At 39.9% G+C, this 21,658-nt stretch overlaps 1 protein-coding gene across 1 annotated transcript; it reads left to right on the top strand.

Annotated features, from left to right (window-relative positions):
* Nucleotides 1-239: 239 nt before the first annotated feature.
* Nucleotides 240-9,670, top strand: LOC103682241 (spermatogenesis-associated protein 31A3-like). The gene is made up of 2 exons (XM_008711832.2): nt 240-3,878; nt 9,509-9,670. The coding sequence occupies exons 1-2, from the start codon at nt 240-242 to the stop codon at nt 9,668-9,670; spliced, it is 3,801 nt and encodes a 1,266-aa protein (XP_008710054.2).
* Nucleotides 9,671-21,658: the final 11,988 nt, after the last annotated feature.

The following is a 21,658-nucleotide window of genomic DNA, read 5'->3' as shown; positions in this document are numbered from 1 at the left end:
GTAACCCAGTTTCCTGATTTCCAGCTTGCAGAAATTGCCTGAAAGAACTGGAGGGAGCTCGCAGCCTGATTTCACTTTTGCAAAGGTAAAGAATCTTTCCCCTTCTCCTTGACCCACCTATGTCTGGGAGCCTATGATGTGACCCTGGAGCCACAGGGAGCCCTGGGAGGGGGAACCACGGGAACAAGGTGTGGCTAAAGCTCTGGGGTTAGGAATAGCAGGGACAGTGTGAAGTCAGCATGGAGGCTGTGGAGGGCTGTGGGTCTCAGGTGTTTACCTCCGCCCAACCTGCCCTGCCCTCCTTGCCCTGTCAGCTTCTAGCTGCAGCTTGTGCCTCCTGTCTCTGCAGCTGCCTGGGGAGGCTCCCTGACAAGGGTGGCTTTCATCAGCTCTTATGTCAAGATCCCCCGGGTGAGGTGTACAAATCAGCGCCTGCTGGAGCCCACCAGCCATGCGGGGAGCCTGTGGATGCTGCTACTCCTGCCATGTCCTTGCTGGCTACCCCAGTTCCTCTGACTCAGCGTCCTCTACTTCTTAGCCCAAAGACCTCTTCAGTTTCTGTTCACTCCCACTCATCCCTGAGTGCCTCTTGGCCACCAGAGCCTTTTCTTCCCCTAGGCAGCCTTTTACCACAGCCACTTGCTCTTTCCCCTCCCCCTCCATGTCCCCTTAATTCAGAGGCCTGCCCTCCACCTCTCACAGCCTCTTCTGCTCCACAACCTCCAGACTCCATTCTGACTCTTCCTCAGTGTGACTCAATGGCACTCCCACTGGGCACCATTACACAGAGGTCATCTCATACCCCATGGTCAGCTTCTCCTATCCCAGCCACCTCAGGCCTTGGCCACTCAAGCTGTCCCATTTCAGCCCTGTCCTGGTGGCACACTGCTGCCAAAGCCTTGTGCCTCTCAACCTCATCAAATTATGAGTCTCAGCAAGAACACCTTTCCCACCACTCCCCAGAGGCCTCATTCTGGGGAAGCCCTACTGACAGACAAGTAGGAGTTACTAGCCCCTCTTTGCTCAGCTCTGATGACCAGAAGTTCCTGGAGATTCAAGTCACAAAGGGAGTCAAGATCAACATTTGGAAAGAAAAAGAAAAAGATGGATCATATCCAAAACAAATGAGCCCAGACTACAACCTGAATTCTTTGGGGAATATGTTGAAATCACTGGGTGCTGAGCAGAAAACCACAAGCTCCCAACACTTCTGGAGCACAAAAGGCAAACCAGAGCAGTTGCCTGGTCCTCAGCAGCTCTCATATCCTAAGGTTTTGGGGCACCATCTACAGCAGAAATATAACCAGCTTTTTTGGGGTCTCCCCACTCTACACAGTGAATCTCTGGTGGCTACTGCCTGGATTTCTGAGAGCTCTTCAGCACTACAGTCTCCTTCTTTCTTATTCAATGGAATCCCAAGTGCCTGCCCAGTTCAACTGCAGGCTAAACTATCTCCACTGCTTTCCCAGTCCAAGCCCCTGTCCCAAGTGCAGTTCCAATCTCAACCCTTGATTTCAACCATACCTCAATTCCAACCCCCACCTCTGGCTCAGATCCTGACCCAGGATCATTTCCAATCCTCTCTTCCAATCCTATCACCTTCTTCCTCATCCCAGATTAGGGCCTGTCAAATATCTTGCCCTACAGCACAGGATAAGTCACAATTTCTCATTCCAACTGAGATTCAACATCCAGAATGGCCTTTGTTGCAGGAACAACTAGAAAGTGGGGCTTTATCCTCTGTAACCAAAAGATCTCAAGAAGTCTTTAGTGTTTTCACATCCAACCTTCCTGAGGACAGCTGGGTGGTCTCCATCCTTCCTGACAATTTTCCAATCAGTCCTGAGCTCCGTAAGCAACTGGAGCAACACCTACAAAAGTGGCTCATTCAACACCGTTGGGAGCTGCCCCGTAAGATCCAAGAGTCTCTGGAACTAGGGCAGCTTCAGGGTGAATTACCAGGGACATGTCGGGCAAAGGGTAAGCATGGACCCTCACGGCCCTCTGCATTTGCAGGTAAAAGCAGCAAGGGTGCACAGAAAGTGGAGTTCCAACTAAGCCAGGGCAAGGGCAAAGGCCTGGGGTATATTTTGGGGAAGGTCCCAAAAGATCTCTCTAGGGCCTCAGAGAATTCCCTAGTGAGATTTCAGGGAGTGGGCTCTGAGGAGTCAGAAAGTGACTTGGGACTGTCAAAGAGTGACTCAGGAAGTGATTTACTAAGGAGCTTAGATAAGAATCTAGAAAACATCTTGAAAGGCCATTTGGGCAGGAAGTCGGGGCAGATCAGTGAGTGTGTGCCTGTGAATGTGCACCAATCCTGTCTTGCTATAAACCACGCTTTTCCCAAGTCCAACACTGACATGGAAATCAGAAACCTAGGAATCTTGAAGGGTTGGGAACCATATGTGAACACCTCCCACAGGGTTTTCTTCCTCAATCCAGACATTCAAGAAGTGCTAGAAGCACATATTATAAGGTTTTGGGTGAGGCACAAGTGGGGTCTACCCCTCAAGGTCCTCAAACTCATAAATCTCTTTAAGTTGAAAAAAGTTCAACCCTTGCCCATTTTGCAGTTTGCCTCTACCCCCTCAGCCACCTGTGTGTCTGGGGCCCCCTCAACAGTCAAGTTTGCTGAATTCCTGGGAAAACCTCCTCAGGCATGTCTGGGAAAGAAGGTAAAAACAGAAGAGTCAGTTTCCACCCTGGAAAGGCCTCTCTTTGCTCCTTCATCTGTGTATAAGGAATTCCAGAGGGCGCTGGGAAGGACTCCATCTGGTGACAACCAGGGGCCCTTAAAAGCCTCTCTGATTGGACAGGAGGACAGGCCACTTCCTCAGTCCCCCACACTCAACTTCATGGGCAAAACTCGGCAGAGTGGTTCTGCGGAATGCATTGAGAAGAGCAGCCTAGAGTTGAGTCCCAGTTCAGCAATGGCCAGGAATAAGCCAAGAGAGGAGAGTGCAGATTGGGCCTCACAAGACCGCTGCCATAAGGTAGCAATGCTGGAGATGAACTTAGGATCCCCATGTTTTAGTGCTGAAAAGGACAGGGAGGCAGTGGAACCAATGTGGTTGGGAAACAATATGGGGAGTTTAGAGACCAATAAAAAACTTTCTAGAATGTCTGTTTTCCAAGATCCTGGAGAGTCATGCCTTAATGCAGAGGTTGGTGAATTTAAGTCCAAAATGAAGACAACGTCAGAGAACAAGCCTCAAAGCAGTTCTGCACACATGCTCCTTGCTGCAGACAACTTGGCTTCTCCGGTGCTGCACTGTCATCCCCAGAGAGTGCCTACTGGAGACAAGGTAGCTTCCCAGATGCTATATGGCTTCACAGCAGACCAAAGGAGCTGTCTAAGGCAGCAAGAGCCCATGATCTCTAAACTTCAGGACTCATGGAAGGGCCAGAGCAAGATGACTGTCCCTATTTATAAGAGAGAGGACTATAAGAGGCTCAACTCAGGAAGGAATGAAGAACAGTTTGAGGAATTGAGGACCTCTCAAGCTGAGTGTATGAGTCACCCTGTCCCAGTTGGGGGAACAGTAGATTCTGTTAGGCGCAGATACATCCAGCTCCTGCCAGAGAAGAAACAGGGTTCTCCCGAAAGCCTCTTCAAAAAAAGGATGAGGCGCTTTTTTCAATGGATTTTCCCCAATAAAAAAGTCAAAGGTCAGAATGTTCTACAAAAATGTAAACCTATAATAGCCTCTGCCCAGAGCCAAGGACCAGTCAAAAGCAGATCAGTTATGGCCAGTGAGACTCCTGAGGCTCAGGCACTCATGACAACTGTTGGACAGATTCTAGAGGAGAAAATGGCAATTCACCATGGACTTCATGCCACAAAGTTAAACGAGCACAAACAGGAACTCCAAGCACCAGTACGTGGGTGTTTTTGTTACCACAGACTTCCCTTCTACCCAGAGCAAGGGAGAATAATGAGTTATACAGCCCACAGTCACCAAGCCACCTCCAAGGACCAGAGTAGCTCTACCAGGGAAAGGCAGGTCAGACATCGACAGTCCTTGAAAAGTGTAAGATTCAAGGATGAGCAGCTGGGCCTGAAACATCTCCCATCCCCTCCTCCCAAGAAGACTTTGTCTCCAGTCGGTCCCTGCCAGTATGGGCCAAAGATGCCAGGTGTCCCAGGCCACCATCAACACTGCCCACGGCACTGTCTTCTTCAGGGAGGGATCTTGTCTAATCAACCATAAAATGCTTCTTTAGTCTTTCCTAGTAGGAAAACATGTCTCCAAGAAAAAAAATTAGTCCATGTGGAGAAAACTTTTTCTCTTTAGCACATCCAAATACTTAATATTCCCCAATATATATGTTTTCCCCCCATAAAAGGATAGTATGATTGCTTTTGTTTGTGCTATGCTTGGTATATGCTTTGAGTTCTAGAAGGGAGGGGCTTGGAGGGTGTTTGGCAGTGGGCATTGTAGGCTTGCTCCTTATCCTGAATCTTTTCATTGTTTTCATGATACTGTCATTATACAAATAAAAACTACTCTAAAAAGATGAGAAATACCTATGAAGACCTTACCCCCAAATCTGGTTGAACTTGTCTTTCTCCCGCTTCCGCTCTACAGCTGTTGGGGTTAAGTTCACAGAGGCATCACAAGGCTGGACATTCCCACTCAGGCTCCAGGAAGTATCAGAACCAAGTGGGTCAAAGTTTTGAAGAGGGTGCTGGGCCTTAAGTTCAGAAGCAGAAGAAATCTTTTCCCAGATCTCTTGGTGAAGAATAGATGCTACTTGCCCTTGAGAACCCCTTCTCTCTCTCATGAAGAGCTGGGGTTGAGATAGGCCCTATGAAACCCTCTTAGCTTAGCTTTAATGAAATGTACAGTGTCACCCTCTTCCACCCCTGCCTTTCCTAAACTTCTAGTGATGGGGATGGCACTTCCAGCTCTGTGTGTGTGAAAGTGGGGGAACAGCAGGGGGTTGCTGAGGGTTGTATTCACCTCTACCTAAATGAATATTCAAGAGTCACATACTTTCCTTCTATGTTAACCCCAGAGGAAGAGTTCTGGATCAATGGAACAGGAGTATACCTGTGTGTAGTAACTATCTGATGGTTGAACACTTGAACTTAGAATGGGATGTGGGAGACAAATTGAAAAAGTTGGATCCAAATAAGAAGGCAAAGTGGCACATGGTGCCCATAAATGTGCAGTGAATGAAGAGCCCCCTGATATCCCATCTACAGGCCTGGAGGAAAGAAAAAGTTAAGGGCCCAGTGGTTCATGATACCCCATCAGGGTCTCCACCCTGCTCCAGCTCTAAGATCACACACCTAGAGAAGCCAGCTTTATGTCCAAAACAGATGGTCCAACTTGTAGAAGTAAAGCAAATCAGGGAAGGTTAATCTCTTAATAATAAATTTAATAAACTTACACATTATCACCTCTTGAATTCTAGAATGGATGACTTAATAATAGGCGACAAAGCTAGGACTAGGGAAACTTGGGATGTGACTCCCAGTCTATTGACCTTTACTTAAACACATGGCCCAAGGACTGCTTCTCAAGAAGAGGTGGGGACTTAAAAGACCCAGAAACTGGCCTGCAGTCATGTCTGGCTCCCAGTTCTTCCTTACTCCCAGCAGATGAAGCCATCAGACAGGATTTATCAAAGGGGGTTGGAGAAAACATGGAAGTGACCCGTTCAAAATGGGAGATGCAGTCCAGGAGTAGTCTGCTGTTCTCTCCACTTCTAGCACAGCCTTCCTCCTTCTCTGGCCTCTACCCTTTTGGGAAACAGGGGACTGAACAACTTCTCTAGTTATTCTGTGCTTTGTGCCACACGTGGTACACAGTGCGCATAGCTGCAGGGGGCATTATTCCCAGGGTAGAGAGTCTTGCTCCAGGATATGCCCCTGATCCAGAGGACAATAGGAATGGGCCCTATCCTCCATGCCTGTCAGGATGCCCAACATTTGGGACCGGGACCTGGGGTGGAGGATCAGATTGGGTATAGGTCTGCTTGTGTCACTGGTTTCTCCCTGGAATCAGGTCTTGCCTTTGGGCCCCAATTCCTGAGGCAGCCTCCAAAGTGGGTCCAGCAGTGAAAATGGAGCCAAGACCTGTGGGAAGGGATTGGCCCCAACACAGAGAGTACCCTGAGGCCCTTGGGAGCTTAGGAGAGGGTGGCATGGAGTGGGGACCTTGAGCCTGGCTGCTGCTAGGTCCTCTAGAGGCACTGAGAGGTGAGTTCTGGGACTGGAATATGGGCTAGAGGTGGACCCCATGGCCTCTGCCAAAAGAAGTACCAAAGACAGGGATGCTGATGGAACAACAAAAAAAGAAACAAGTACCTTTGCCCTTCTGCTGCTCAGATTTCCATAAGGTGCAGTAAGGCCAGAAATGGAGACATACACAGAGACCCTTCACACAGAGACAACACACAGAGACACCTCCCAACAGAGATAACCCAGAGACAAGTCTCAACAGAGACCTCTCACACAGACACCTTCCACAGTGCCTATCACATTGCCCCACAGAGACTTCACACTGAGACGTCACATAGGGAACTCATGTTGCCCCATAGATCCTCAGACAGAAATCTAGCACAGATTTCAGAGATTTTCCGGAGACCTGACAGCAAACCTTTCAGAGACCTCATGTAACCTCAGAGAGACCTCACATAGAAACCTCACAGACAGACTTCATCTACAGACAGTACACAGAGATCTTGCACTGACTCACAGAGACTTCACACTGAGATCTTACATAGATACCCCACAGAGACTGACACAAAGACCTCACAGAGACCTCACATCCATTTTTCAGGATCCCAAGCAGGCACCCATTGACATGGTGGATATGAAACCACTTGGTGGATATGAAACCACTTAGCAAACTGGCAGCACAAGAGGGATTGTCAGTTGTGCCCCCTTAAGAGCCTTAAAACACTCAGACATTGTCAGCATTGCACTAAATGGGGTTCTACGCTTGGGGAAATGCTTGGGAATTTTTGTTCTTTTGTCATATTATTGCATCTGAACAAAAAATCACCCATTCTACATGTGGATTTGCAAAATTAATCTCTACAGGTGTTCATTAACTTGAGAATCGCACATTTTAAACACAACTAAAATAGACTCCAGTGAGAGAAAATATCTTATATGTCCAGTTTTAGTTATTATCCAGCTAAATGGTGTCACTGTCATTTTTTTTTTTTAAATTCTCTTGGGGACAAGGCCTGAAGTAGAAATGACTTTCTTATTTACTTTGGAAACATAATAAAGACCTGCAACAAATGGATTCTAGAAATGAAATAAACCAGAAAAGAGGCATCTGGACTCACACTTGCCTCCCAGAGCTCTGTGTAACTAGAACATTATTTTGCACTTAACAGTTTGTGGGGTCTTATTTTTTAACAAGCTAACAATTGTGACGATTTTTCACAAATAAGTCCAATTCTTGGTAATATTTCTATTATATCATCTGGCAAAATTATATTTCTGAATATTATTTTGTTCCTTCAAATGTAGTACCCTGAAATGGTATTATTATACGTGTTTTTAGGATATGGCACAGTCCTAATGTTCAGTTAACACAGTTAAAAGGACAAGCTATTACAAAGGATTTATTTTTAATTTTATGAAATGCACATTTACTAAGATAGGCAGTCAAGATCCACTTTATATTATTACAGGGCTAAAAGAGAACACATTGCTTAAAATGAATTTGAAATATTACAAAAGATATGTATTTTTGAGATATACAGATGGCCTAATAAAATTACTGAGAAAGGGATATATTGACATCTGAATTGATTTAGTCTTTTAGTCAATATTTGTATTATAATGGCTAATGAAAAGTATCACTTATTAAATATATCCAGCACTTTCTAAAAGGTGCATTACAATGAGACTACCTATTTCTCACTGCTCATATGCAATCTATTGTCCTTGCCTTGATAAAGTTTCAATGACCACTGTCAAGCATGTATCACTGGTTAAGTCTCACAGACTTTACATTGGGATGATGACATCATAGTTCTTTTTCTAAAAGGGGCAGGGCTGACACAAGAGCTCTTTGGCTTATTTCACCAAGAAATTCACTTTTTCTTTATAATTAAACAATTTATAACTATTAATTTTTCAACTTTATTCCTTTACGATATCACTGAATCATAAAATGATGGAATATGGTCATGGATGTCATCTAATATTCTATCAGATCATTTTTATTTTTATTTTATTTTATTTTTTTTAAAGATTTTATTTATTTATTTGACAGAGAGAGAGACAGCCAGTGAGAGAGGGAACACAGAAAGGGGGAGTAGGAGAGGAAGAAGCAGGCTCCCTGTGGAAGAGCCTGATGTGGGGCTCGATCCCAGGACCCTGGGATCATGCCCCGAGCCGAAGGCAGACGCTTAACGACTGAGCCACCCAGGTGCCCCATCAGATCATTTTTATAGTGTAAATTATGAAGATAAATTTATTGACCAGAACAAAATGAGTTCAATTAGGACAAGTTTATTCAGAAAAGTATCTTTTTCAAATTGACTATTTTAACAGTGTTAAAATAAGTGATTATTCTTTAGTTTTTTGAATTAAAGTTGCTCAGTGTGGCCAGAAAGTCTGGAAACACGGGAAATGTCCATAATAAGTTTTTTGCTATAACATTTTGAATGTGTTGCTCTTCACTAGTAATTCACTGTTCAATAACCTGTGCTAAATTACAATGAACAATATGCATTAAAGAAACACTTGCGTCAATCATTACACATTCATCTGTCATACGTTGCTTTAGATTTATGTAATCTTCATGGAATAAACTTGCACATTTTCCTAAGAATAAGAAATCGAGGGGGGTAAATCTATTTTAAATATATCAGTTTTTCCAAACGCTATGGCCATCTTTTATTTTTAGTAAGATTCACCTATCTTAAAATTTTAAAAAAGATTTACTGTTTACATATTTCCAGAAGAAATGGATATCAAAAATTAGAGAAAACAAAAACATCCCTTTTGTATTCAAAAAGTTTTACCTCGAAATATTTTGCTGAAAATGAAGTGATTCTTAATCTACAGATGAAATACTTTTTATGTGATACGTAAGATACATTATAAATTTGGATTTAAAATAAATTTTTATTTAAAACTAGCGTCATGCTGATTCCAATAAATCAGTCACTCTGGAACACAGTGTGCAATTACATGATGATTTCTTAATACTTCAAGGAATAAAGATCTTTTCCAAAGTAGTCATTCTACAATGCTAACCCCGAACAGCGATTCCTCTTGATAGATTATGTTTTTAGTTTCATACATTTCCTAACGAACTACTAGATACACATTTTTGGAAGGGTTCCCAAATACATACTGCTACGATGTTGTGCTCACACCACAGGCACAATAGGGAGCATACAGATGTGGGTGATCCAGGGGCTTCATAACTGCTGCCTTTTATTTGAGGCCAATTCATAGTCATTTCTGGCACAAGACTGATCTTTCACTGTGTCCCTGGCCACGTGGACTGCTGCGTTTCCCAAACAGCTGCCAGTCGCCTGCCTTACTCAGTATGCTGCTGCGCCCCCTCTTGGCCTGCGCCGGTCAGGCATCACCGGCTGTGGTCACCCGAAGAACCCATTTTCCCAGGTACTTGCACTCTGTGCTCTGCACAGACACGTTGTACCACAGATGGGCAAGTGGCGCTGATGAAACTTCCAGAAAACTGTCAAATAATGCATACAGACACAATAGAGGAGGATTTAGAAAGAGCTAACATCTTTTTTTTGGAAATGTGGATTGCAGCTCTTTGGTTCTAAGCATTTTTGTGTGTTAGCTGGAGAAATACAGCTGATTTTAGTTTCTCACCCTCATTCACTGTAGTGACATCTGCAGCTCTTCACCGAGTCTGGAACCAGGAACAGAAAGCATCTGCTCCCTGTGATTTCACAATCTTTACCATGTGTTTTCAATGGTAAACTAAAACTCAGCCATCCTCAGTTCAGGTATTTCTGATGCTCCAGGACAAAGATCACTGAACTTTTTATTTCCACCACAATTCTATACTAGTAACACTTTACATAACTATTTATTGTGTCAATAAACTTATTTTCTACAGTCCATAAATTTATTTTTTTAGAATGTGGCCCCTGGACTCCACCACCTAGTAGGTCTGTTACTTGGACAAGTTATTTATTGTCTAGATTGACAAACTTTATAAAATTGTATTTATTTCATAACATTTTAATTTATAAAATGTTATTTTCTTATTTTATGAAATTGGTAAATCTAGGGATTTAATCTCAGTTGTTTTTTTTTCTTTTTTCTTTTTCTTTTTTTTTTTTAAAGATTTATTTATTTATTTGACAGAGATAGAGACAGCCAGCGAGAGAGGGAACACAGGGGGAGTGGGAGAGGAAGAAGCAGGCTCATAGTGGAGGAGCCTGACGTGGGGCTCGATCCCAGAATGCCGGGATCACGCCCTGAGCTGAAGGCAGACGCTTAACCGCTGTGCCACCCAGGCGCCCCGTTTTTTTTTTCTTAATATTGGTACTTAACCTAAAATATTTACCAATTTTCCTTTTTAATATATATCAGAAAATATTAAGAATTTAGCTGTGAAGATACCAATATATTTGTTGGCTTTTGTCACTTTGTGTAGTTATTTTTGTATCAAATCTCTATTATTGCACAGCATAAAAGAAGGTTTGTTCCTTGGAAACCATTAGCCTTAAGGACTTACTAGGTTAAATCTTAGCATGTTAGATCTGAGGGTCACCTTACCTTTTTTTAAAGATGTCTTTCATGGGTTAAGAAAAAGTCTTAAAGGCTGGTAAGGATGTGAAACAATTAGAACTCTCATGTGTTGCTGATGAAAATGTAAAATGGTGTACTGCCATATGATTTCACTCACATGTGGAATTTAAGAAACGGAGGAAAAAAGAGAAAATGGACTCAAACATAGAGAACAAACTGGCGGTTACCACAGGGGAGGTGGGCAGAGGTATGGGTGAAATAGGTGAAGGGAATTGAGAGTACACTTTTCGTGATAAGTAGTGAATAATGTAGAGAATTGTCAAATCACTGTTTGGTACACCTGAAACTAACATAACATTGTATGTTAATTATACTGAGATTTAAAAATAATAATTAATTTTCAAAAAGTGATGTACCTCTTTTGAAGACAGTTTCGCATTGATTTACCATACAATCCAAATATTTCACTCCTAGTAATTTACACAAGAGAAATAAAAACATATGTCCACACAAAATTTGTATGTGACAAATGTCTATAAAAACAACTTCATTCATAGTTGTCCCAAAATGGCAACAACTCAAATGTCCATTAACAAATGAATGAATAAATACATTTTGGTATACCCATACCACTGCTTAGCAATCAAAGGGAATGAAATACTAATATACACAACAACATGGGTGAATCTCAAAAGATGCTGAGTGAAAGAAAACAGGCACTGAGTACACACTATAAGATTTTATTTACATAAAATTTGAGAATAGTTAAATTGCAATCACTGAAAGCAAATCATTGGTTTGCTTTTATAGGGAGGTGAGGATTGGCCACGAAGGGGTTTGGGGGAACATTCTGAGTAATGAAAATTTTCTATATCATGACTATGGTAGTGTGTACACAACTGTATACATTTGTCAAAATTCATCTATACTATGCATGAGTGTTAAGATATGAGTGCTTTTGGGGCGCCTGGGTGGCACAGCGGTTAAGCGTCTGCCTTCGGCTCAGGGCGTGATCCCGGCGTTATGGGATCGAGCCCCACATCAGGCTCCTCTGCTATGAGCCTGCTTCTTCCTCTCCCACTCCCCCTGCCTGTGTTCCTTCTCTCGCTATCTCTATCTCTGTCAAATAAATAAATAAAATCTTAAAAAAAAAAAAGACATGAGTGCTTTTACCTTTACTTAAGTTATACCCCAATAAAATTAATTTAAAAATAAATATATGTTATGTTTGACATATATGTGTCTATATGCATTACATATATATTATGACAATGGAATGGAATAATGTTCTTAGTGGTTAAATTGCCTCTTAGTCAACATCCAGAATGCTAAATATCCATATCTTTTTTCTTATTTTTTCTTTCTCTAACCTTTTATAGAAGTATCATTTTTAATAGAGCCACATCAACATTATTGATTAAATTTGCAATAGTTTGAAAACACCGAAGACATTCCCTTTAAAAATATAAACAAAAGCTTCTTCCATCTCATCTCTAGATCTTTTTATTCTTATGCCAAGTTCTTTATACTAATTGATCAACTCAGTTATGTATTCATTTACTTTTTCACAAGTGCTTCTGCTAGTTCTATGTTAGGTACATGACCTTAAACAAAATAAACATGGCCCCTGCTTTCACTGAGTTTACAGTCTATGTGATGACCGTCAGAACACAAGTATACAAACACAAATAGGAAATAATTTTAAAGTCTTACAGATTTGAAGTCAATAGAAAAGACTGAAAAAGAAACTGGCCTCCTTTTGATGAAGTCAGAGAAGGTTTCTCTGTAACCTCTGGAGGGTAAAAGCTGTATCTTTTCCTTCTACCTTTTCCCTCCTCACTGCTGACCACAACAAAATGCTGACAACAGAATTTGCAATCAATAAGTTACTTTACAAATTGATTTAAAAATATAAAGCAAATATATATGCATTAAAGTATGGAAGGGCATACATTTGAAACATGAAAACTAGTACCTGATGGAAATATTACACAATTGAGGAATATAAAACTAATTATATAATAAGAAAATTAAAAATTTCAGGCTGAATAGAGAATAAACTAAGAAAACAATAGCATGTATAATAGCTAAATATGTTGGCATTTGAGTGTGAGATTAAAAAAAAAAAAACAGATGAAAAGAGGAAGGAACAGGAACCATAACCAAGAACTGAAGGACAGATAGGAAAGGTGGCCTTTTGTATTTGCAGCAAGTATCAGTTTTGGAACCAGATATTGTTGCACTGTATTAGTTCTGTTCAAAGTACTAGGATGAGTCCCCCTCATAGTTTGGGGTAATGCTTTACTCATAGTCTATCTTTCATGTATTTGCCTAAACTCCTCTAGAAACAGTGGGACTTGCTCCTCATGTGATCTTCTGATGTGTTTTAAACAGCACAGGAGTACATTTTAATTTTACATCTAAAGCCTCTGGGCTTTAATTGCTTAACTATTTCATTATTTAATATGTGTGTATTCTATGAACCATGAGAGACTGTGGACTCTGGGAAACAAACTGAGGGCTTCGGGGGGTGGGGGAATGGGATAGGCTGGTGATGGGTAGTAAGGAGGGCACGTATTGCATGGTGCACTGGGTGTTATACGCAACTAATGAATCATCGAACTTTACATCAGAAACCAGGGATGTACTGTATGGTGACTAACATAACATAATAAAAAATTATTAAAAAAAAGACTCTTTGTCTCTCCTCCTCACTCTGCCCCTCCCCCCATTCTCTCTCTCTCTCAAAAAAGAAGATGAAGAAGAAGAAAAGAAAACACAATAGAAGAGAAATAAAATATCTCTCTTGTCTAGAATAGAGAAGAATATTTATGACTATATATGGTATATGAACCCTGAATAAATTTTGCCTTAATTCTTCGTGTTACAGATATAAATTACAAAGAACTGCTTACACCATCTGTCTCAAGTTTGTCCAGAGGTTGACATGAGAAGTATATAACAATCTAAAAATATATTTATTAGCAAATTAAAAATTCATTCAAACTTTAATGGTAGAACAACTTGCGCAGCTCTCAGTGTAAGAAAGGGGAGGGTGAGAAAGAGCTGAAGGAAATGTCATGGAACTAAAGCTTAAGATCACCTACTTAAAATACTTTAAAACTTAATAAAATGCAAAGAGAGGGAAGATGATTCTCGATGTCAGAACAGTGTGAAGTCAGCAAATATAACAAGTAGTTCCCCCCTCATAGGTGTTGGTCTTGACAAGTTGCAATTTTGAAGAAAACACATTTGAGAAAAGTTTACTCTACACTTAGAAAAATGGAGTCACAGATTTTAGGTTTTCTGAATCCTTTAAAAGTACTTATTGTTCCTTTCCAAGAAGGGACTTCCAAACTCCCCCAGAGTAAAACAGCAGTTGCCTCCTGTGCATTTTTTTCTATCATTGAGCATACCTAAGAACAAGTGCATGATGTAAGCTCCTATCTGAATAATGTGCTCAGGGTTGTCCCGGAGGCACTACATGGTTCTCATTTGCATGTGAAAGCTTTTCTTATTAATATTATTAACAATCAATCGCTTTATGAAGGAATGTTCTTGGTGTCTGAAAATGCCCTTTGGTATCTTGACTTTTGGAATTTAATCTCTATTTCTCTTTTTTAAATTAATATATTTGTAGAATACTATTGGTAATCTTCTTTTGAAAAGAAAATTGAGCATCTTTCAGCTTTGGGGCTTAAGTGTGCCCACAAAAACAGGAGGCAAAGCACTTCCACAGAAAACTAAATTATGTGTGCAGTGACAGTGCACCCCAATGCAGACAGTTGAGAATTATCAATAGAAACCTGCTCACCCCAGTCACTGACTGCGGTAATGGTCCTGACAACCCCAGTGTCATGAATAATGAAGTGACAGCCACAGCTCAGCTGGGCCTACAGCAGGAAATGGCTCTTTGTATGAACAAAACAGGCTTAACTGTACTCAGCATTTTAAAAGTCTTCTGGGAAAATACTCCTATTCACCTACAGGAGCTGGTGGGCATGTTTGCAGGATTACTGAGGCTTTTCCACACTCCCCAACGGTCAAGAAAATGTCTGGAGAAGAGGTTGGAGTATACGTTCTGGAGCCTCGCAGGTCACATGGCCCTGCCACTTCCCATTTGGGTGGCTCAGGACATGTTACTGATCCAACAATTCTGGCAGTTTCCACACCTGTATTATGGGGAAATGAATTCATGTAAAAAAGGGTACTGGCCTGGCTTCTTAGTAAAGTTGATCCTTCATTATTACATCAGTCCCTGGCTCACTGTCAGTAAATGACTGTTACTGATGATGTGAATCAGAGCCCCCAGGTGTGTTACAGTGGAAAAGAGTTGAGTGCCACTGCCTGCGATAGCGTCTCCATCATTTCAGAACTTTGTCTCTATGAATGCCTTGAGGAACAATGATGGAGTGCCCCCAGCCTTGATGTGCAGAGAAGTCTTTATGTCTACAGTAAAGGCACATGAAAAGGGGAGGGTCCCGGTGTACATAAGTTTAGATACCCCTAAAAGGAGACAGTGTGCTCTGAACTATAATGCTTTAGCAGGTAAGAGCTTTTCCAGAACCAAAGGATTCAGTAGGTCTGTGGGCCACTCTCTCCAGGAAGGATGTCCAAAACTGTGATTGATTGTTCACCTTTATCAGAAACAAAAGACACATAGATAGATGATAGATGATGATAGATAGGTAATTATATGTATACACATAATACAATAATGTGTAAAATGTATAAAAATAAATACCAAAATAATAGATAAAAACAGAAAGCATTGTTTAATATGTCACTAATCATTCTGGGTAGATAACATCTCAGTGCACAATAGACACCAGATAAGATTAATTGTTCATAAATCCATATTTTAGATCTCCCTGACTATCTAATTTGGGTGGCTGAAATTTGTCAGGCCTGATTAATTTGTCCTCAGTTTTTACCAGCAAAAATGACAAATAGAGAGTTTAAACAAGTAATTAGAATCTGCCAACTAAACATTTTCTGTGTTGTTCCCTGTGCTTCTGTCAATAGGGTCTTCAATCTGCAGGTTCTTTGAAGGAATCTTTTAAAGCTATTTGCCCATTTTATGAGAGCTATTTGGTCAAAACTAGATGATGTAATCAGTAAATCCACATGGAGGAGCACCTAGAGTCTATACTATGTTACCATATGCTGATAGTGAACCAGCAAGAGACCCCACTGTCAGCTTTTTGTACTGGGGACAGCCTTCTTCTTCTTTTTTTTTTTTTAAAGATTTTAATTTATTTATTCGACAGAGATAGAGACAGCCAGCAAGAGAGGGAACACAAGCAGGGGGAGTGGGAGAGGAAGAAGCAGGCTCATAGCGGAAGAGCCGGATGTGGGGCTTGATCCCACAACGCTGGGATCACACCCTGAGCCGAAGGCAGACGCTTAACTGCTGTGCCACCCAGGCGCCCCTGGGGACAGCCTTCTATCAAGAACTATGCAAGGCCTAGGATTTTACTGAACTTTACTGAACTAACAGATAAGCTTATTACTGTTCCATGGATACTGCAGAAGACACAAGACACTTAGGTGAGAGACAACAGTCTTCATTATTCATGACAAAAGCAATAGCAAGAGTTTCATGTTTCCAGCAGTTCCCGAAGTCCCTCAACTACCCACAGGAGTGAGGCAAAGGGTCTACAATGGATGTCTGCACATGCAATGGGTTGCAATACAGTAGAGATATAGGAGAGCTGGGAAGATTTACCTTTTTTACAGTGAACAGTAGAAAATCTCTTTTTCTGTGGGAAAATAGTATTTCACCTCTCAAGGTTGCTTGCCGTACATACATTCCTGAGAAATGCTTGCATAAAGAATAGTCAAGGCCTTGTATTCTTGTTACATCCAGACAGAATGTGCAGGGATACTCAGGGTTCTTGGCAGATTGATTCTCCCAATACTTTTCTCTCAGGAGACCTCCTAAATCCCATGTAATAGAAATCATCTGATAAGGACCATGGAACGGAACCCACTGTTAAGCCTGTTAAAGATGAGTAAAGCGTGAGTTCTTCTACTGAAATAAAAATGAATATTTAAAAGTAGGTTCTGATACTGTCTTCCCACACCCAAATTGACTTTCTTGTGTAATTCCTGGGGCATATATTTACCCCATTGGAGACCACTGCCTTGGAGGACTGATCTCAAGGTTTCTATTTATTCTACCAGTATACGAACAGAACTCTTGGTGCGCCAGAATTAAGACTTAATTAAGACTTTTTTAAATGAAGACTTAAAAAAGATCTAACATGATTTACATTTCTTCAGGAAAGACAACTTCAACATTCTTCAAAGAAAGAACACTTAAAGCATGTGTAATTTCAGAACTAACTGCAGTTCTTTCTAACTGAACAAGTTAGTTTTAAGAGAAATTTATCATATTATCCTTACCGTTTTAATTATCCTATGGACCTGGATATCTGCTGGTTCTTGAACGACATCTTGGAACTACTGTGTACATAGTGCATAGCAAACAAGTCCAGGAGACAGCTGCAAGTGTCCTGTGTCCTGTAACACATTCATTCTCTTCACTAATGCATTTTAAGGTCTTCAAAAGGTGTTTGCAATTGGCTGAGGAATGGGGGACCTGCCAGGATAAAAACCTGTAGGTGTGAGAAGTGAGGCAGAGCTCCTGCCTTTGGCAACTTCGGAAAGAAAGGACCCAGAATCATTAATGGACACCACGTGCTGTATATTGGTTTGGAGGGACCTAGTGACATAGAGTTGAGGGTGGAGTTCTTGACCACAAATATCAAAGTAGATTTCAGAGGAAAGACTATTATAGAGGATACAGAGAGTCAATTATAATGATAAAAGGGTCAATTTACCAAGCAGACACAAACTGCTAAATGTGTATGTGCCTAATAATGTAGTTTCAAAATACCTCAAGAGAAAACTGATAGAATTTCAGGGAGAAATAGAAAAATCAACAATTATAGGGGCAGCTGAGTGGCTCAGTCAGTTAAGGGTCCGACTCTTGATTTCTGCTCAGATCATGATCTCAGGGTCATGGGATCAAGCCCTACATTGGGCTCTGTGCTCAGTGGAGAGTCTGCATGAGATTTCCTCCCTCTCCCTCTCACTTTGCCCCTCCTCTGCTCATGCTCTCTCTCTCAAATAAATAAATCTTAAAAAAAACAAAAACAAAAACAAAAACAAAGCATGCAGAGTAAAGTAAGCTAAAAATATCAGTGTGGAGGGCCCCTGGGTGGCTTAGTCATTCAAGTGTCTGCTTCCACTCAGGTCATGATCCCAGAGTCCCGGGATGGACCCCTGCATCAGGCTCCCTGTTCAGTGGGGAATCAGCTTCTCCCTCTGCCCCCTTTACCCTGCTCATGCTCTTTCTCTCTCTCAAATAAATAAAACCTTTAAAAAAAATCAGTGTGGAAATCAACAAAATAGAAAACACCAAAAAATTACAAAGGTTTAATAAAATCAACTCAACACCGGTAAAGAAAATATTTTTGATTGAAAAATGAATAGAGGACCCAAATAGACATTTTACCAAAGAAGATATACAAGTGACCAACAAATATATGAGAAGATGCTAAACATTACTAATCACTGGGGAAATGCAAGTCAAAACCACAGTAAGATGAGAAATAAGAAGTGTTGGCAAGGGTGTGGAGAAAGGACACACTCATGCACTACTGGTGGGAATGTAAATTGGTACAGCAATTATGGAAAATAGTGTGGAGGTTTCTCAAAAAGTTAAAAATAGAAATACAATACAATTCAGTAATTCCACTGCTCGTTATGTCTCCAAAGAAAACAAAAACATTAACTCAAAAAGATAAACGCACCCTTATGTTTATTGCAATGTTATTTACAATAGCCAAGAAGTGGAGGCAACCTAAGTGCCCATTAGTAGATGAATGAATAAAGATGTGGTATATTTATACAATGGAATATTATTCAGGCAAAAAAGAATGAAATCTTGCCATTTTCTACAACATGGATGCACTTCGAGGGTATTATGCTAAGTGAAATAAGTCAGACAGAGAGATACAAATATCTTATGATTTCACTTATATGTAGAATCTAAAAAGCAAAACAAATCAATCTACAAACAAAAAACAGATTTGTAAATACAGAGAACAAACTGATGTTTTGTCAGAGTGAAAGGGTCTGGGGGGGATGGTAAAAAAGGTAAAGGAAATTAAAAAGTACAAACTTCCAGGTGTAAAATGAATGAGTCACTGGGATGAAAAGTACAGCATAGGGAATACAGTCAGTAATACTGTGACAGATGGTAACTCTACTTATTGTGGTGAGCCCTGCATAAAATCAAATTGCTACGTTGTACACCTGAAAATAATATAACATTTTATGTCAACTATAGTTCAATAAAAATAATAATTATTAAGCTAAACTCTTGTTCTTTGAGAAATTCTATAGTATTCAAAACAATTATTCAGGCTAATCAGAAATTTAATAAATGTTTGTGGAATAACTGATATAAACAGAACATCTTGGTCTCTATGTATATAAACATGTAGTTTTCTTCATGTAACTTGAAGATCTTAAAAATAGTAAAGAGGACAAGGTCTGAATGATAGACAAGTATTTTCTTGGGAACTGATATTTATAATGGAAATCTCTGGGATAATCCACAAAAGCTGTCTTTCCAACAGTTCATAGAAAAAAAAAGGAATTGCATTTAAATTTTATATCCTTCTAGGATATATACAGTATCATTCTAGGAAAGATGGTACATGCAAGGTGGTTTTGTGAAGGACATGTAATAAAGGGGATGCTTAGATAGCTGTGGGAGGGGTGAAGGATCTAGCAAGAGATGGCAGCCAGAGACTAGTAACAGTGGGAAGAACATTCCACCTCCAGATCTGAAGGAGAAGAAGAGAAAACATATTAGTGAAGCTTAGCTAGAGCTAAAGTTATGGAACAGAGTAAATATAAAATATTTTTTAAATAATTACTTAAATCTCTTTAAATGATAATTGTCTGATATGGTATAATAAGATGTCCAATGTGTGAGGACAGCACAAAAGCCAAGAAGGGAAAAATGTAAATATACAAATGTAAATATTCTATACTGTATATTAAGTGGTATAATGTCTCTTGAAAGTAAACTGTGATAAGTTAAAGATGTATACTATAAACCTGAAACAATCATCCAATAATTAGATTTATAGCTAATAAGTCAACAAAGGAGTTTGAATGGAATAACAAAACAAAACAAAACAAAACCCCAACCTAACAGAAGGCAGAAAAAGATGAAATAATTGAAAGCAAATAATAAGGTGATATACTTAAACCCAGTTATATAAATAATAAAACTAAATGTGAAAGTTCAATGATGTGATTAAATAATTGGATATCTATACTCAAAAAAAATTAACTTGAATCCATACCTCCCATCGAAAAAGAATTACAGCATTTCATAAAAAGGGGGAAATCCTGTCTTTTGTGACAACATGGATAAATCTGGAAGACATTGTGCTAAATGAAATAAGCCAGACAGAGAAAGACAAATACTGCATGGTATCAGTTATATGTGGAGTCCAAGGGGAAAAAAAAAAAAGTCAAACTCAGAAACAGAGTAGAAACATGGTTGCCAAGGTCCTGGGAGGGGGGTGAAAGAAAAAGAGTAGGTTGTTAAAATGGTACAAACATTCCAGATTTATTGTATGACGTGGTGACTATAGTTGATAACATTGTATTGTATAACTAAAAGTTACTAAGATAGAATTTAAATATTCACACGCACAGACACACACACACAAAGGTAAATATGTGACGTGATGATGTGTTAATTAACTGAATGGTTGTAATCCTACAATGTACACATATATCAAATCATTATGTTGTACACTAATATCTTACAATTTTATTTGTTAATTAAGCCTCAAAAAAGCTGGAAAAATTAAAGCACACTGTTGGTAAGAATTTCCCCTGGAGGAGGGAAAATGAAAGACTGAACACACCAAGTGCTGGCAAAAATGTGGAGCAACTGTAACACTGGAGGGAACGTAAAAATGATTTTGTAGTTCTGTAACAAGGTAAACATACCAGATGGGCCAGCCATTCCAATCTTTGATACTTATGTTAGAGAAATAAAGTATATGTCTGTGCAAAGACTTGTCCAGGATATTTATAGAAACCTTATATTTAATAATCAAAAACTAGAAACAACCCAAATGTCAACACACGTAATATATATGATTCTAAAATTTTTTTTCTGAATGAAAGTTGACAAAATAGTATACCCTATTTAAATCTACTTATTTAAAATTCTAGAAAATAAAAACTAAAGCAAATCAATCATTTCCTGAGATTTAGGGGGGAATGGAGTGGGATAGCAAAGAGGGGTTCCCAAGGAGTCTGTGAAAATTTTTAGGGTGATTGATATGTTCATTATCTTGAGAGCAATGATGATTTCATGGGTGTGATCATATGTCAACACTTACCAAACCTACACTTAATAGATGTATAATTTATTGTATGTCAATTATACCCCAATAATGCTGTTTAAATACAGAGTTTGTAAGTGTCTTCCTTCACGCAGTCAGCTAAAATTAATGGACACAAAGGCACAGAAATATTCTCCAAACCACACACTTATTCAATGTCTACATCTCATAACTCAAACCAAATGCTCTTTTTGTAATCCCAAACAACCTATTTGAAAGAATAACTTCACTGATAGTTCAGTTGATACATAGCCCTAGAATAAAAGCTTTCCAGGATCACCAGAGAAAGGAAAATATTATTACGCCATAACTTCAATACACAAATGTAAAAATAACACACTATACAGGTTAAGTCAGTTTGTTTTTTAAGTAAAATATTTCAGAGTACAGAAAATATTCTTGATAGCAATTTGTTATTTAGAAGGTATATAATGTCACATGAGGGAAAATTGACTTTATTAACTTTCATGAAATAGTAATGCAGTATGATGTG

Source organism: Ursus maritimus, unplaced genomic scaffold, assembly GCF_017311325.1.
Source record: "Ursus maritimus isolate PB19 unplaced genomic scaffold, ASM1731132v1 scaffold_34, whole genome shotgun sequence".
In the NCBI taxonomy this organism is placed as follows: domain Eukaryota; kingdom Metazoa; phylum Chordata; class Mammalia; order Carnivora; family Ursidae; genus Ursus; species Ursus maritimus.
Note: the sequence above shows the minus strand (reverse complement) of the source record. Positions and strands in the feature narration are given on the sequence as shown.

Coding starts and splice junctions, on each gene's coding strand:
- LOC103682241 (XM_008711832.2), top strand. CDS start 240: ATGGAGGCTGTGGAGGGCTGTGGGTCTCAGGTGTTTACCTCCGCCCAA. Junction 3,879..9,508: donor AACAGGAACTCCAAGCACCA/GTACGTGGGTGT, acceptor TTTCCCAAACAG/CTGCCAGTCGCCTGCCTTAC.